The 17,287-nt window shown below is 42.0% G+C and overlaps 1 protein-coding gene across 1 annotated transcript in view; it reads left to right on the forward strand.

Annotated features, from left to right (window-relative positions):
- Positions 1 to 17,287, forward strand: part of SNX30 (sorting nexin family member 30) — a gene marked incomplete at both ends in the record, with an annotated part of 80,553 nt that overhangs the window by 47,064 nt on the left and 16,202 nt on the right. Inside the window, 3 exons of the mRNA XM_084237502.1 lie at positions 9,396 to 9,554; positions 12,416 to 12,611; positions 13,965 to 14,164. Coding sequence (XP_084093628.1) covers positions 9,396 to 9,554; positions 12,416 to 12,611; positions 13,965 to 14,164 — 555 coding nt within the window. The remainder of the gene's footprint in view (positions 1 to 9,395; positions 9,555 to 12,415; positions 12,612 to 13,964; positions 14,165 to 17,287) is intronic.

Genomic DNA, 17,287 nt, shown 5'->3' on the forward strand with positions numbered 1-17,287 from the left:
GGGTGCCAGTTTCTGGATGGGATGGGGTAGATTTTCAGTATGACAATTAATCTAGGGTCCAGGGGTCCAGGGCACCAGCCATATCGCTTCTTTTAAAAAACAGATTGAAAAGCCAGCTAACCTATTGAAACAATGCATAGTATTTATTTCTTATATCCACACATTTAAAAATAGAACTAGCACAACTAAAATTTAAATCAACCTTCATATTCTGACTACCCCCTTTTTTGAGTAAAAATAATTTTTTAGACCCCCAGATGTTTCTTGGACTTGGGGACTTTAGGCTCATTTGGGTCATAAAAATTTTCAGAGGGGTTTATCTTTTAGTTAGAACTTGGTTAAATAATTGCTTAGTACAACCCACTTTTTGTTACCACTTGTTAACCAATGCTGCTTCCTCCCATTGTTGAAAGAGGCTGAATATCATGTGAACAGTCCTCTTGTTTTCTTGGTCTTCAAGGCAAAAGCAGCCATGTTCCTAGTGCTGTTGAGACTGGTTTTCTTTCAAACTGGAATCCTGAAAAATTTTCATCTGAGGCTGCACCCCAGCATCCATACATTTGATCTTCATCACCATGGAAATAGTGCCAAAAAGTGAAAGGGGGGAATTACTAGGGGGAAAGGATGGCCTGAGCAAAGTCCATACAGGCTTTGTGAACTCTGCCCCCACTCCATCAAAACACTGGTAACTACACATCCCATGATCACCAAAGGGAGGGTTGCGAGGACCTGAGGGCAGAATTAAGCAGCCGTGTTCTCTGTTTTTGAATATTTAACTGAACATGTGGCCAGGGGGTTTCTCTCTTGGCCTGACGGGGTGTGGTTTTTCGCCAGCTCAGTGGGTCATTGGGATTCCAAGTTAGTGGAAGGGGTAGGATGCATTTATGAACTCATCTCCCTCTTTTTCTCCCTGAGTTATTCATTTCTCCATTTCTCCTTCCCTTGTAAATAAACCTTTTATTAACCTTTTGTGTGTGCCTGCAGTTTAGCATTACTAAGTCCCCTTTAAGCGCTCGGGTGAAGACCCACAGTCAGGCAACCCTTTTTATATCGGGGTTGCTCTGTAACACTGTGGTGGGACTAATGGGACTGCCTAGGCAGCTGCTCCCACTCCAAGAGGCCCCATCCCTCGCATGTCCCCTCTGCTCTCCAAGCTTAAGTTTTGCTGTTCTAGTCACCTCAAAATGTGTTCAAAGAAGTAACTATTTTTCAAACAGTTAGGATTATTCCTTAAAGAGAACCTTAAAAAAAATTCTTAATTTGCAAAATTGGCAGTTAGTTATTTTTTTAAATAGACCTCATTTCAGAACAGTTTTAGATTTACAGAATTACTGTGAAGCTAGTACAGTAAGTTCTCATATCCCACTCCCGGCTTGGCTTATTATTTAACATTTTACATTAGTATGACACATTTGTCACAATTAATGAGCAAAAGTGATACATTTTTATTGACTAAAAAGCCTTTCCTGCCTTCCTGGTAGTGCAGGGGATTAAGTCTCAGCACTATGAAGCTATCTGCAGCCACTGCAGCATGAGTTTGAGCCCCGGCCAGAAAGCTACCCACATGGTGCAGCAGACCTCTCCTGCTGCTCCCCTCAGCAGTGTATTTCAGTCAGTCTGCCTGTTCTGCTCCCCACTATATGTCTGGTGAATCACACCACCCCCCACCTCCCATATCTCTGACCTATACCCCTGTTCTTGTGTACATAAAATTTTTAAAAATTTTTTTAAAAAAAAGGCTATTCTTAAAATCAACAAGCAACTATAAACCAGAGACACACTACCGGGCAGGGAGGGAGGGGAGTGGAGAGGAAGCACTAGAGTCAAAATAATGTGGGGGGGTGCAGTTGTATGGGGAATATAACCATAATGAAAATGCAAACATTGTGCAAAGATGAAAAATGATGTAAGAATTATATAAAATAAATTTTTTTTTTAAAAAAGCCTATTTTTCCCATCCCATTATTTCCACCTCAGTTTCCTGTCCCAGGAGCTCATCCAAGATACCACATTAAGTCTCCAAGTCTCCTCAGGCTTTTCCTGTTTTTGACAGTTTGCCAGGCTTTCCTTGTTTCACATGCTCTTAGCAGTTGTGAGTACTGGTCAGGCATTTTGTAGAGTGCCCCCTTTGTGGATATGTGGCTGATGTTTATCTCATGGCTACTGGGGTAATGTGTTCTGTGGAGAAAACCCACAGAGGTCAAATGCCTTCCTCGTGGCATCTCACATCAGGGCATATACTGCTGACACTATTTGTGGGTGTGGGTCGTCCTTCTTCACCTGACTCACAGTAGTGCTTGTCAGGTTTGCCACTCTTTCTTCTCTCCCTTCCATTGATTTTTTGTGAAAGGAAGATGTTCCTGTGTGTCGCCCACACTAACATAAGGGGTGCCTCTCCACATCCTGGCAGCTGGAGTGCTTGGCTTAGTAGTTAAAGAGCAAAGGTTAGACAGCGACACCTGCTGGTGAGACACTCCTGAGTGGACACGGAAGCCAGAACTGGGGAAAAAAAAAAAAAGGAAGTTGGTAGAATGCCAAGGTGGACCCAGAGTATTTTCAGTATGATGAGCACTGAGTAGCTCTTTAAGTAGAACTTCAAGCCAGTGCAGACTTAAAGTTCTTCACAGTGGAGGCTTAAAGTTCTATAGGAGAGCATCTGTGATTTAAATGTGAATGTCACACTAGAAGCAAACCTCATTTCCCCCCTTTATGTTAGTTCATTTTACAGCAGCTTCCCTGGGAGGTGCCTGTTAATAAGCATAAACTTGGTGCTAATGTTTTACTGGGTCTGGTGAGTACCCTGGGCATTGGGGAAAGGAAGGGGTTATAAGAGAAACAAGGGTGTGCATTATGAGATACTCAGTAAGCTTGCAGCAACATTATTTTCACTTCATTTCAATTTCATTAAATTTTCTTGATTTAAAAAATGGTTCTACTGATGAAATTTTCTTTTCTTTATTTAAAAAACAGCTCTCATTCATATGCCCTACAATCGCCCATTTAAAATGTACACATCAAGGGCCACAGTGTCTTCATAAAGCGGTGCAGCCGTCAGCACAATCAATTTTAGAACCTTTTCATCACCCCAGAAAGACAGCTGCCTCTCGTTGCTTTGTTCCTCTGGAATTTTAAAAGCAGAAACAGTATGCTCTTAAGGCCATCTTAAAGCTATAAGTGTGCTAGATTTGTATGTGTATTATCTTGCAACAGCAATTCATTTTTTGTCTTTATTATTTAATAGTTGGAACTACCAGAAAGTCTTCATTGTGACATGGCTTTGTTCTGTAATTCTTTTTTGGCTCAGAAGTTGGTTTTAACACTGCCTCATTTGCTGCGACACAACTAGTTATATAGCAGGCAGATTTGTGATTTGATGGGCATAAATAGGTTTTTGAAGATCTAGCAAATACATTTATTAACTCTTTAATTTTACTTGGAAATTTGATTTTTGCTTCAATATTTATGAAGAAAGCTTCGCTGGAAGGGTGCATTTGTATTGTTATATACCTGGTTTTGTTTTGGGTAGTGGTGAACTCAGGAGTTAGTGAGAAGAAATGTAAAGTGAAACAACTGTTTTTCTTAACATGAAACAATCAGAGAAAATTTGAGCTTCATTTTCTAGTTAGCTTCTCCTTTTTTAGTACTGCTAAATGTACTTGCGTTTAGTTTTCTCATTAGACAATAAGTAGGTGGACACTGAACTTTTGAGTACTTTGAATTCAACCAGGGTTAGTAATTTTTCTCTGTAGGGACAAGGTTTTTAATCTTGATGCTCTTTTATTTCTTTGTTAGTTTAGAAGCCACATTTTTTGTTGGTTTGATAAAAAGATGGAAGCAGTAATTTTAATCCTCAAGAGGAAGTTGGACATTTCATGAGTGAGCAATTGAAAGCTTTGTCCAGATTTCTTACCCAGAAATACTAATTTTTGTGACAATCTACAAGAAATATGCTTTTGTTACACAGATTATAAACATCTTTCTTATAAATTAACATGAAACATAATATATGGGAAAGTGTCCTACCAAAGTATCAAATGCTATAAAAATGTAAATATTTTAAGATTAAACCTTGAAATACTTCATTGGTTGTTGTAATGCTTTGCAAATAGGATTTTTTGGGTAGGTTCCAATATCATACATGCATATATAGTTTAAGAAATGTTTTTTCATTGTGGAAACTGTCAAAATATACCAAAGTAGAGAGATTCAGCACAGTGAACCCACACACTCATCATCCAGTTTCAACATATGTCAACTTAGGTCCAGTCTTGTTTTATCTCTACTCCTACCTACTCCCTCACTCCTTCAGATATGACTTTTCAAAAAGTGATTTTAAATATAGAAATTTCTTACACTCTGGAAGTCAGACGAGCAACATAAGTCTTTGTGAAATAATATCAGGGTACAAGCAGTGCTGCATTCTTTCTGAAGACTCTAGGGGAGAATTTTTTCCCAGTGTCTAGAGCCTCCTACATTCCTTGGCTCATGGCCCCTTCCTCCATCTTCAAAGCCAACTGCACAGCATCTTCTCTCCTCTCTGACATCTGCTTCATCATTACATTTAGAAAAATCGAGGTAAAATTACCCTAACATAAAAATCATCATTTTAAATTATAGAATTTTGTGGTCTTTTTGTAATCACCACTGTCTATTCTAGAACATTTTTATAACCCCAAGAAGAAACCCTGTACACATTAAGCAGTCAATCCCCAGCCCCCCTCTCTCAGCCCAAGTGTTATAAACAATGCTGCTTGCACATATACTGGGCAAGTTCTTGTTTGGACACTTGCTTTCAATTTTCTTGGCTGTATACCAAGGGATGAAATTGCTGGATCATATGGTAACTCTAGGTTTAATTTTGTTTTGAGCAACTGCCAAACTGTTTTCCACAGTGACTGCATCATTTTAACATTCCCACCAACAATTAAGGATTCCAATTTTTCCACATCCTCGCCAACTCTTATTATTTTCCTTTTTTTTTAGCCATCCTAGTGGGTGAGTGTGAAATGGTATCCCAGGTGATTTTTAAACACATTTTGGCTTGAAAGATACACAGAAGTTTCAACTGTTAGTTTGCTCTCCTTTTTGCTTTCTGTGCTCCTTGTTTACAAATGAATAAAAACAACTGGGATTTATTCAACACTGATCATGTTCTTGGAGCTGTGTTGCGCTCTTCTTCACATGTATTATCTCATTTACAGACTATAAAGTACATGATTTCAACAGCAACCTAGATTCCCGTGCATAAACAACCCTGAAGGTAATTATCAAGGTGAGGCAGAGAGTAGGTGTGTCCTGTAAAGAAGTTTGAAATTGGAAGACACAAATTTACAAAGCCGTGTACATTTGGGAGTAAAAATGTTTGTTACAGAAGGAAATTCTGTTTGCAAAAGGATTCACTCCAAGGCTCCTTTATTTTTTTTTTTCATTCAAGTTTTATTGATTTGTTACTAACTTACATAAATATACAATTTGGGGGTACAGCTCCACACGTCCATATGCTTACATGCTTCATTCACCTTCCACCAGCTCAAAATTTTTAATTAGTATTATTATATTTATTTTTACCTTCTTTTGTAGCAAGTTATTTCATGTTTGGTAATAATTTAAAATTTCCCCATTAAAATATAAAACATTTTATTTTATTTTATTTTATTTTTTTATTAAATAATAAATTTTATTTTTATATTCCCCCATACAACTGCACATGCCCCATTCTGACCCCAATCCCTCCCCTCCCGGCCCCCACCCCCCAAAAAGTGTCTCTGGTTCATAGTTTTTGTTGATTTTGATTTTCACTTTCTTATAGTTATTCATTTTCCTGGTCCCTTATTTAAGTTTTCTAGATTCCTGCTATGAGTGAGACCATCCGGTATTTTTCTTTTTCTTTTTGGCTTATTTCGCTGAGCATGATCCCTTCCAGCGCCATCCATGTTGCTGCAAATTGCATGTGTTTATCTTTTTTGAATGCTGAGTAATATTCCATGGTATATATGGACCACATCTTCTTGATCCAGTCATCTATTTTTGGGCATTTGGGCTGTTTCCAAAGCTTAGCTATTGTAAATAGTGCTGCTATAAACATAGGGGTGCAGGTGTTCTTTGGAATTGATGTTTTTGTGTCCTTTGGGTAAATACCTAGGAGTGGAATTGCTGGATCATATGGAAGCTCTATGTTTAGTAGGTCCAGAAATCTCCACACAGCTCTCCATAGTGGTTGGACCAGTTTGCACTCCCACCAGCAGTGCAGAAGAGTTCCTTTTTCTCCACACCCTCGCCAACATTTGTTGTTGCTAGTTTTTTTAATATGTGCCATTCTCACTGGTGTGAGATGGTATCTCATGGTAGTTTTGATTTGCATTTCCCTGATTACAAGTGATGTTGAACATTTTTTCATATGTCTGTTGGCCATTTGCATTTCCTCTTCAGAGAAGTTTCTTTTTAGCTCTTCTGCCCATTTTTTGACTGGGTTATTTTCTTTGTTGTTGTTGAGTCTCATCAGCTCTTTGCAGATTTTTGTGATCAGTCCTTTATCATTAGTGTTGGGTGCAAAAATGTTCTCCCAGTTGGTGGGGTTTCTCTTTGTTTTGGTTACTGTCTCTTTTGCTGTGCAGAAGCTCTTTAATTTGATGTAGTCCCAGCTGTGTATCTTTGCCTTCACTATCACTGCTTCCAAGGCTCCTTTAAATAGCAAGTTCCTTGATTCATTAAACCTAACATTCAACCTAGTAAATCTGAAGAATGGATAACTATTTCAGGAGGTCATCAGTTATGTTAAATGAGGCAAATCCAACCACTTATTTGCTCATTAGGCCCTCCTCTCTATTTCTCGTCTGCATTCGCAAATGAGAATGTGCGCAACAGGACTCATGAAATAAAATCAAGAAAATGTGTATTGGATCTGGCAATTAGAAAGTCATCCATCATCTTTAAAAGAGATGTTTCTTCATTGGGTAGGGACGGGGCAGAGAAAGGCAGCATGGAAGATGGCTTCGTTTAGGGTGAAGGAGGGCTGGGAATGGGGATTGAGAAGTCAGTGGAATTAAAGACAAGTGATTTTTTTACAAAAAAGTTGAAGGAGACAGAAAGAGAATGGAAAATGGAATGTAATTGTTAGTCAAGGAATGGTTGGATTTATTATTTCTGGAAGAAAGAGAAACAGCCATATTTTTTGACTTGGGGAAGAGATCCAGATGAAGAGATATTGAAGATACAGGGAAGAGAGGGATAGCTAATTGATAATGATAAGTGTGTAATAGTGAGCTGATGGGCCAAGGATGTGGGTGTAGTTGTTAGCTTTTGGGGGAAGGGGATGATGTCCACAAGACCTGAGAAATGGAGGTAAGGGTAGTACCCTGTAAATGAGTTTCTGTGAAGGAAGGAAGCTGGTAATGGAATTTCCATGGGATGTCTTTATACCTGGTTTCTACTTTGATAATCTGCTTACCATGAAAGGTTGGGAGTTGAGCGTGGATATTAAGAATGACTGTCTAAAGGAATGGAAGAAGAACTGATCAGAATAAAGGAATCATCCTAAAGGACAGCTATACCCTAGGAAGGCAGCTTCTCTGATACTTTTGACTGGACTGTAACATCGGGCTGAGCGGCCTCCGTGTCTGCCCCAGTCCTGCATTTCTGACGTCCTGCCCAGTGTCAGCTCCACTGCACACTAGACTTGGACTTGTTATCCCCAAGCATCTCTGATTTTATTCTGACTCTACTCCCTTCTCTTCCTTTATTTCCAAACCTTTCCAATGTGTCCTGTAGAACTCCTGCACTGACAAAAAGAAATCCCCTGGTTCTTAGCCTCTGACCACTCCCACCGTCTCAGGATTTAGCAGGACACTTGCTGTCCCCAAGGTCAGTCCCTGGAAGCTGCTGCCACTTTTGCAACAATAAGCCACCCAAACTGCCATGGCTGGAATTGTTGGAAGTCTGTTCAACCTAAGAGCTAGTTCAATCCTCCTAACAAGCTATGAGGTTGGTACTGTTGTCTACAAGAGCCTGTGGAACATGACCCAAGTGAACCAGCTTGGCAGAGGTGAAGGAGAGCTCAGGAGGCTGGGCTGGCCCTGGAGCCTTTTCTCTCCCAAACTAAAACATCTTGGCTTTGCAAAGCTCTCGCAGGTGGAGGCTGTTGACTTCTTCTGTGTCCAAGAACCCAGCTGCAGGCACGCTGGTGCCACTGATTCCTAAATCTTTTAAAGATTTTGTGTCATGAGTCAAGGTTGCTTCTTGGCTTTTCTACTCTTAATGGCTGAGGAATCTATTTTTGGGGGTTGGTTATAACCTTATTTCTGTTTTGGCATGTTTGGGCTTGAGGGTTTAGAACTTTAAAAATCTCTTACTGCCCCAGATTAAGGTTTGAAGGTTATGGACTTCAGTATTTGTTCCAGTTTTTCCACTTCTTCACCAACTCTTGTTCTTTCTTTTCCTCTTCTTCCTCCCACCTTCCCTAGTGGGTATAAGTGGTGTCCCGTGGTTTGGCTTTGTATTTCTCTAATGGTTTATGGTGTTGAGCATCTTGTCATGTTCTTGCTGGCCATTTTTATATCATTCTGGAGAAATAGCTACCAGATGTTTCCTCATTTAATGTAAGTGTTCTTTTAATATTTTGGAACCAAACATTTTCAAATCATGCCTGTGGTAGTACTGAGGAAGGCCTTTTAACCAAACTACAAAGGAAATAGGTTAACACTTAATGATCACCTGGGAGCCCAGGTGGTTCTAAATTGTCCATAATATTGACTCAAAGTAAACATGATGGAGAAATTTGAGTAAGGGAAATGAAAGAAGTTGTACTTTTAACAACTTTTGAGTATAAACCTGACTGTCCTCACCAAAAAAAAAAAAAAAAAAAAAAAAAAAAAAAAAAAAAAGGATCCAAAAAGGGTATTTTGTAAATACATGGCCTATCCTAATACACCTTTTCTCTATTCACCCTGTTTCTTTTTTTTACCCCTTAAACTGGGGGCAGAATCTTGATATATTTAAGTAAGCCTGTGTGGTGGATGATATCTGCCTTCTTTCCCGAACTTACCTTTCTTACCGTAGCTTTCCCTTTATGGCATCTGTGCATTGAAAGATGTGAAGGCAACCACGCTCCCTGGGTTTACTGGATAGTGATGGTGTCCTGTTTTCTAGGGACTCTGCTCCAGTGTTTTAGTTCCCTCATTATGAAATTGATAGGGAAGTTGTGATTCGCTCCATCTGTATTTTTCAGAACTATTGACACTGCTTATAGAAAGATCTGGCTGACACGGAGACTCTCTCTGGACAGATGGAATTATTTCCTGGCCTGGGGCTTTCTTTGCACAATCTTATCATTTTTTCTTGCTGTGTTGATTATTTTTCTTCCTGATTATTTTTTATTATTTTTCTTCCTGTCTTCACAGCCTCTTCCTGAGAAGTTTGTCGTGAAAGGTGTTGTAGATCGTTTTTCAGAGGAGTTCGTGGAGACCAGAAGGAAAGCTCTGGATAAATTCCTGAAAAGAATTGCCGATCATCCTGTGCTCTCTTTCAATGAACACTTTAATGTTTTCCTTACTGCTAAGGTAAGGACAGAATTTTTCATATTCTAACCATCCCTCCCAAATTAGGCTTTTTTTTTTTTTAACCACAGCAGGGGCATGGTCCAGGGAGGGCAGGGTGGTGGTGGGTGGGCATCAGGCTCTTTCTTAAAAGCTGCTGTGGTGTCTCGCAGGCCACCTTCATGAATGGCCCACTGTGGTGGGTGTCACACATTTGCTTTCTTTTTGCCTATGCCCCTTTGCATGAGCAGGGCAAAGTGTTAAAAGGCAGAGGAAACACTTGCAGTAGCAGAGGAAGTTAGAGGATTTTCATTTGCAAAAGCAGCAATAAGGATTTCCTTCCATACCCGTTGGTGGTGTTGCTGGGCGTGACATTCTTTGTACTTAATGACAGGAAAATCTTTGTTCACTTGATAGACTGATAACTTTTTAAACTTAGGTACAGTGGATTATGTAGCTCAACATTATTTCCCATCTATGCCTTGACCATCAAACTTGGAGTAAAATATTTGTTGCTTGCAGCATCCATCTTGGCCTGATGTCTTTTATTGTTTTTTTTTTTTTAACTTAAAAACTTGTTTAAGGAATTTTTATTTATTTTTTTAAAGATTTATTTATTTATGCATATGAGAACTGGGATGTAAGCCAGCGGTGGGGGGGCTGTGTGTGTGAGAGGATTCACCAGAGAGACTGGGGAGCAGAACAGGCAGATATCCTGAAATATACTGCTGAGGGGAGCAGCAGGCAAGACAGGAAAGGTTCTGCTGCACCATGTGGGTTGCTCCCTGGCCAGGGATTAAACTTGTGCTGCAGTGGCTGCTTGTAGCTTGATACCGCTGTCTAAGGAATTTTTAAAAGTTGAAATAACACTGCATTAGAACATTCTATAAGTTTCAGGTGTTCATCATTGAGCATCAACATGTGTCTATGTCAAGGTCATCACTAAAAGTCCATTTCTGTTCTTCACTCTTGTCCTGAGTTTCTCAGCACTGCTCTTCTGCATTGTTTCCTGCTCCCCACCCTCCACTCTCTACCTTCCTTATATGGCTTTGGCTGGCATGTAAGTAAATGAATGGAATAAGTCTCAACTCTTAAAATTTCTCCTAAAGATAACTTTGAATAATTTGTGTGGAAGAAATGGGTGTGTTGTTGTTTTGTTTCATTTGTCAGGGTTTGAAAAGTTACATTGAAAATCATGTGTGTTTAAAGAGTAAACCTCTTGCTTCTTGTATATCAATTTTCAGATCCTTCTTCGCGTTTGGGAAGTTCTCTTCAATTATATCCATGAATATTTTCTCTGTTCCTACATCTCTCTCCTCTCCTTCTGGGATTCCTATAACTTTTATATTTCCTTTCCTCATGGAGTCAGATAGTTCCCGAAGTCTTTCTTCCGTCTTTTTCCTTCGTACTTCTCCTTCCTTTTCTGTTTTAGTTCTTTTTATTTCTGTGTCTTCAAGAGTACTTATTCATTCTTCCATTTCATCTATTCTGCTTTCATTGCTTTTCCCAGAGTTCTTTAGCGTCTCCATTAATTCTTTGATCTCCTGCATTTCTTTTACTTCCCTCTTTAGGGACTCAATTTCATTCTTCTGGTCATTAATTATTTTCCCCTTATCATTGTTTTCCTTTATGACTTCTGTCAGTTTTTTAATCACAGCAATTTTAAATTCTCTATCTGGAAGGCTCAGAAGTTCTTCCAAGTTACTGTCGTTGCAATCTGGTAGATGGTTTTCTTTTTGCGGTGTGCTTTTTTGCTGAGGAGTTGCTGGGTTGCATGTGGTTTTTCTACTCCCTACTGCCTGTTTTCTAATTTGCCGTATTCCTTGTGACACTGTGTTGCTGGTACTGGCCGGCATCTTGGGCGACCTTCCCAGCTCACCACTGGCTCCTCTGGGGAACTTCTGCTGGGTTCACACAGTCTCCAGCAAGAAAGGTCCCTGCTGCAAAATGCCGGTGCAGGGGACGTGCTCCCCTGCACGCCCGCCCGGTCTGCCCCAGCGGTGGGTGCTGCTCTCCTCTGGGCTGGAACTGCAGGCTAGAAGGTGCCCGGCGTGGGCAAGCCTCCCAGCTTACCTCTGTCTCCTCGGTGAGCCTTCTGCTGGGTTCACACAGTCTCCAGCAAGAAAGGTCCATGCTGCAAAATGCCGGTGCCGGGGATGCGCTCCCCTGCACGCCCGGTCTGCCCCAGCGGTGGGTGCTGCTCCCTTCTCTGCTGGAACTGCAGGCTAGAAGGTGCCCAGCATGGGCAAGCCTCCCAGCTTACCTCTGTCTCCTCGGTGAGCCTTCTGCTGGGTTCACACAGTCTCCAGCAAGAAAGGTCCCTGCTGCAAAATGGCGATGCGGGAACGCGCTCCCCTGCTCGCCCGGTCTGCCCCAGCGGTGGGTGCTGCTCCCCTCTGGGCTGGAACTGCAGGCTAGAAGGTGCCCGGTGTGGGCAAGCCTCCCAGCTTAACCTCTGTCTCCTAGGTGAGCCTTCTGCTGGGTTCACACAGTCTCCAGCAAGAAAGGTCCCTGCTGCAAAATGGCGATGCGGGAACGCGCTCCCCTGCTCGCCCGGTCTGCCCCAGCGGTGGGTGCTGCTCCCCTCTGGGCTGGAACTGCAGGCTAGGAAAAAAAAATAAAATAAAATAAAAAATAAAGAGTAAACCTGCTTAGAACAAATCCAACTCTGTTAAAAGAAACATATGGCAGGTGAGGCTGCTGGATATGATGGCAATAGGGATTCTCTCGTGTATATATAATAGGGTTAGGTCTCTTAACTCACTTCCGTGTTTTCAGAGTCTTCCATTTCCATAAAGAAACCACTTGAAGGCATTGTCCTATTTTATCTTGACCTTGGGAATGACTGCGCCCTTGAGGTTTGTTTGTTTACGTGTCATCCTTAGGACCTGAATGCCTACAAGAAGCAAGGGATGGCACTGCTGACCAGAGTGGGCGAGTCAGTCAAGCACGTCACTGGAGGATACAAGTTGAGGAGTCGGCCTCTTGAGTTTGCAGCCATCGGTGAATACTTAGATACATTTGCACTCAAACTGGGAACCATTGACCGAATAGCTCAGCGGATCATCAAAGAAGAAATAGGTGAGCCCTTTGTCCAGATCTTCATCAGTGCAAGGACCACATTTGCAGAATGGCATTCCTGCGTGCGAGCAGAATCCACCTGTAGAAATGCTGGAATGACAGAACTGGGGCTACTTTCTTTATAAACCCAATGCATAAGAGGAGGGGAAAAGAGGCAGTGCCCAGAATATAATTTTGCACTCCATTCTTTGCTCTCCTCTCAACCTTGTGCTTGCTTTCCCCATGGCAAGCAACTACTTTTGAGCGTCTAGATTTCTCTACTTTTATTTCTCTTAAATTTAGCATGAAAAGTAGACATTGACTCAACAGTCTTTCATTCATAGGAATGACAACTTAAAAAACCATCATAGTTATCTTTTCTGACAGAAAAATGGTTCACAAGGACAGCACGGTGACCTGTATTTGATCAACTTATGATCCCAAGGAGCCTTCAGACTTGAATTTGACTCCTCTGTCCCCCCCACTCTCCCTGACCTGGAAAGTCACTGAGGCCTTTATTATTCCTGGTTGTGGCCACCTGTTTTGCTATTTCCCGAAACATTGGGGCTTTTTGTTTTCTTACACATATGTGGCCTAGACAACCAGAACAATGTGAATGATCATGGTGGCTGGCAGGTGATGTGCAACACCTTGAAAGAATTCTCCAGTAAGTGCCCTTCACTGACTGCTAACAAATGACAACATTCCATTATAACAGCAAGAATCCTTGTGATGGCCCAGATTTTCTTTGTGAAGAAACATAAATCAGTATTTTTTTCTTGTTCCTGGGCCTTACCTCTCCTTTACCCACTGTTGGCATTGGAGATAGCCTCAGCCACACTTACGGAGCACATGGAATAAATTTGGATGGGACCCTGCATGGGGGACGACCCCTGAGTGAATCTGTTTATGTAAGGTCACGTTTGTATCAAAATATTTCCTAAAATTCCATTATGAGTGATTTTTTTCCTCTTAAAAATAGCCCCCTGAACCTGTATGAAACTCTGCCCATGTTGCCTGCTATGATACTGCTTTTCTGTGTGTATCAGTAAGGGGTGATTTCTGAAGATGCTTCATGGATGTAGGTCCTCTATGTTTCCCCAAAAGGCTCTGGAGTCCCCATTAATCAGAAGCATGGAATTCTCACTGTTGGGTACAATCAATTGATGACTGTTATGATGTTTGCTGTGATACCAGCACTTAGAGATGAAAGAAAAGTTATGTTAAAAACTGAGCACATTTAAAAGGGCAGGCTCAGGTGAGTAATGGTCAAGGAAACATACCTTGCTGTCAGGCGCTCCTGGCTTTGGTGGGTTCTCAGTAATACCAGAGATTGCTACCCAGATAGGCCTTTATTGGCTTCTCTTCTTTTAGAGTACCTTGTGGAGCTGAGAGAATATGGGCCTGTGTACTCCACGTGGAGTGCGTTAGAGGGCGAGCTGGCGGAACCCCTGGAGGGCGTGTCGGCTTGCATCGGCAATTGCTCTACAGCCTTGGAAGAGCTGACAGACGACATGACGGAAGACTTTCTACCTGTGCTCAGGGAATATATTTTATATTCTGACTGCATGAAGGTAAGCTGACTCCTTATGCATTTAACACTTTGTTATAATCATTATTGAAAATTAATAGGGTGCAGTAAAAATTTCCTTCTTCCTATGTGGGCAGATTCAAATGTATAGGCTGATGTTGTGACATAGAAATGGAACATATGGTGAACCAAGTTTGTGAATTAAGTGAAAAAATGGTTTGGAAGCGGTTCTCTGAAAATTCAAGGAGATAGAACATCTACTAATGGGGCTAAGATTGGGGTTCCTCTCTTAGTTGGAAAAGGTCTTTGGGATCATCTTATCTGACTTGCTCATTTTACAAGTAAAGAAACAGAGCCTTGTGGTATTTTCTCTGTTTTCATGGTGCAGTGCTAAAGACCTTGTATCTGTGCCTTTACTGTTGGCCAAGCAGGATCAGTTCCTGCTTTTTGCAGGGTTCTGTCTCAAATTGTCTTTAAACACATCCTGACTGGGTACATTCTGTTCCATTGGAAGGTAGAGAGAAAGCATGGAAAATGTAAGGTTTTTATCAGGCCACATGGAGCAGATGGAGCAGCGAACAGTGAGGACAGCTTGTACTAGAAAGAGGCTGAGGATGTGTTTTCCAAGGTTGCTGTGGGGAGAGAGTGAACAATGCCTTGTGGGGTTCCCAAGTTACCCACAGGCCCAGGACTTAAGTTAAACACCCTGTGGTTATCTGTACATGAGTCCATATGTGGGATTTTACATCCTGTAGATAACAAGTGTATAAAAAGTAATTAGGATAGAGCTGGAAGGGACATCTTAGAATCCTTACCATATTTCTGGCAGTACCTTTGGAATACTGCATATTACAGCCAAACCAAGACATGTGACATGTGGATGTGGAAGTGTGGGTTTAAAGACTGAGTTTATCTTTTTTTAAAAAACATTTATTTATTTATTTATACAAGCACTGGGTACAGTCAGAAGCGCAGGAGGGTGAGAGAATTCACCAGAGCCAGAGCGGGGAACAGAACAGGCAGACCGACGAAGTACACTGCTGAGGGGAGCAGCGGGCGGCAGGAGAGGTCTGTGCACCATGTGGGACCCTCACCTGGCAGCCGGGTATTGAATCTATGCTGCAGAGGCTGCGGGCACTTCGCAACCTAGTGCTCAACCACTGCACCACCAGGGAGGCCCCTGAGTTTATCTTTGAGCAGAGATACTTTGAACATTGTCTGGGAAAGCCCTATTCAAATGTCCACTATTTCATCCTATGGTGTTCTGCTTTTCCCCTCAGGATCCACAAGGTGGGGCTGATGAGTCAGACTGTGGGGAAGTTACTAGTTTATGCGTGGGGTGGACAATTCCCCTCTTTCAGAAACTGAAGGTTTTCTGGAACATTGAATTGAGAGAAGGAGGGGGTCTGTACCTTTCTAAACAAAAATGATTGTCTGTTGAGGACCTAATTTCTTGAAAATATGAAGAAGCAGGGTCTGGAAATATACACGATGAAATCAAATATCTTTAAAGATAGAGGGTGGAACAGTTTAAACTGTGAGATCCCCAGTGGTGATAGACTAACTACATATTTCAACTTCTTCCTTTACATGAGTCTGCAGCAAAGAAACACTACAACGATTTTTAAAAAAATAAAAGACAACAACAGGAGGGGAAACAATTGCAGTCTAATTTGGGGACAGAAGGCAAATGAAGAGATAATGAGGGACTTAGGTCACTGTAAAATGCTGCCTTATAGGTGATGATGGGAAGAAACTAAAGAGCCCCTGATTTACACCATGGAAATCTTCATAAGGTTTACGTTTTACCTGCACCAGGTACCTCTGACACTGAGGGAGAGATGGATTATTCAGAAATCTGTTTAAGAAGCAGTGTAGGGCCTCCCCGGTGGCGCAGCGGTTGAGCGCTGGGTTGAGAAGCTGCCCGCAGCCTTTGCAGCGCCGGTTCAATCCCCGGCTGCTCCCCGGCCACCGGAGGAGGGTCCCACATGGTGCGCAGACCTCTCCTGCCGCCCGCTGCTCCCCTCAGCAGTGTACTTCGGTCCCTCTGCCTGCTCTGCTCCCCGCTCTGGCTCTGGTGAATTCTCTCACCCTCCCGCGCTTCTGACTGTACCCAGTGCTTGTGCTTCTGACTGTACCCAGTGCTTGTATAAATAAATAAATAAATCTTAAAAAAAAAAAATCATTTATAAAAAAAAAAAAAAGAAGAAGCAGTGTAGCTTCTGATTCTGTCCTCTCCTCACCATAGGGGCCACTCCCTCTCTGGAGGAGCTGGAAGTATAGTCTCTCGAGGGGGTAAAACAGAGGACAGAGGGACACCAGGGGTGGCTGAGAGAGGGGGCTAAAGTCCTAACAACAGCATGTTGAGTAAAAGGTTATTGAATGTTGAAATTCTTAGTCATCTTCCCCTGCTTGGCTCTCAGCTTCTTATCTTCAATGCACAGATTGAAAAAGCCTTTTCTAGAAAAGCTGAATAGACCAAGAGAAGAGGTTTGCTGATGTTGAGGGAAGACCCCGCAGAGTCCCTGTAGAGAATGTCAAAAGCTCTTGGTGTGCAGAGACCTTTTAATTGGATTTTTAGTGTCTCTCCCGGGTGAGTGGGCAGACAGGGGTCACCCAAGACTGAGGGAAGCTCTATTATGACTATCATGTAAAAACTTTCAAGCATAATGTGTGAAACATCCTTGAGGGAGAAGAAAATTTCCAGGGCGGGGGAGGGCGGGAACATGGATAGCTTTAACAAGAGAAGAGATGATGTCACCACCATCAAACAAAAATTTTTAAAAATTCTCAGAGAGGGCCTCCCCGGTGGTGCAGTGGGTTGAGTGCTGCGCTGTGAAGCTCTCTGTAGCATCTGTAGTGCGGGGTCAATTCCATCCAGCCACGGAGAAACCCTGAGAAAGAGAAGCATCACTGAAGTTATTTAAGAGTGACAACCAGGCATGAAGACACGATATGCTGCTTGTGAGCCTAAAAGGAATTTGCACAGAATAATGAGCTTTCAGTAATAAAGAGCAAATGAGAATAAGAATAAAAACATAGGCCTCCCTGGAGGTGCAAGGGGTTAAGCACAGCACTGTGAAGCTATCCACAGGCTCTGCAGCATGAGTTTGATCCTCGGCCAGGGAGCTAGAACCCACAAGGCGCAGCAGACCTCTCCTGTCTT

Source organism: Talpa europaea, assembly GCF_964194135.1.
Source record: "Talpa europaea genome assembly, chromosome: 7".
Classification (NCBI taxonomy): domain Eukaryota; kingdom Metazoa; phylum Chordata; class Mammalia; order Eulipotyphla; family Talpidae; genus Talpa; species Talpa europaea.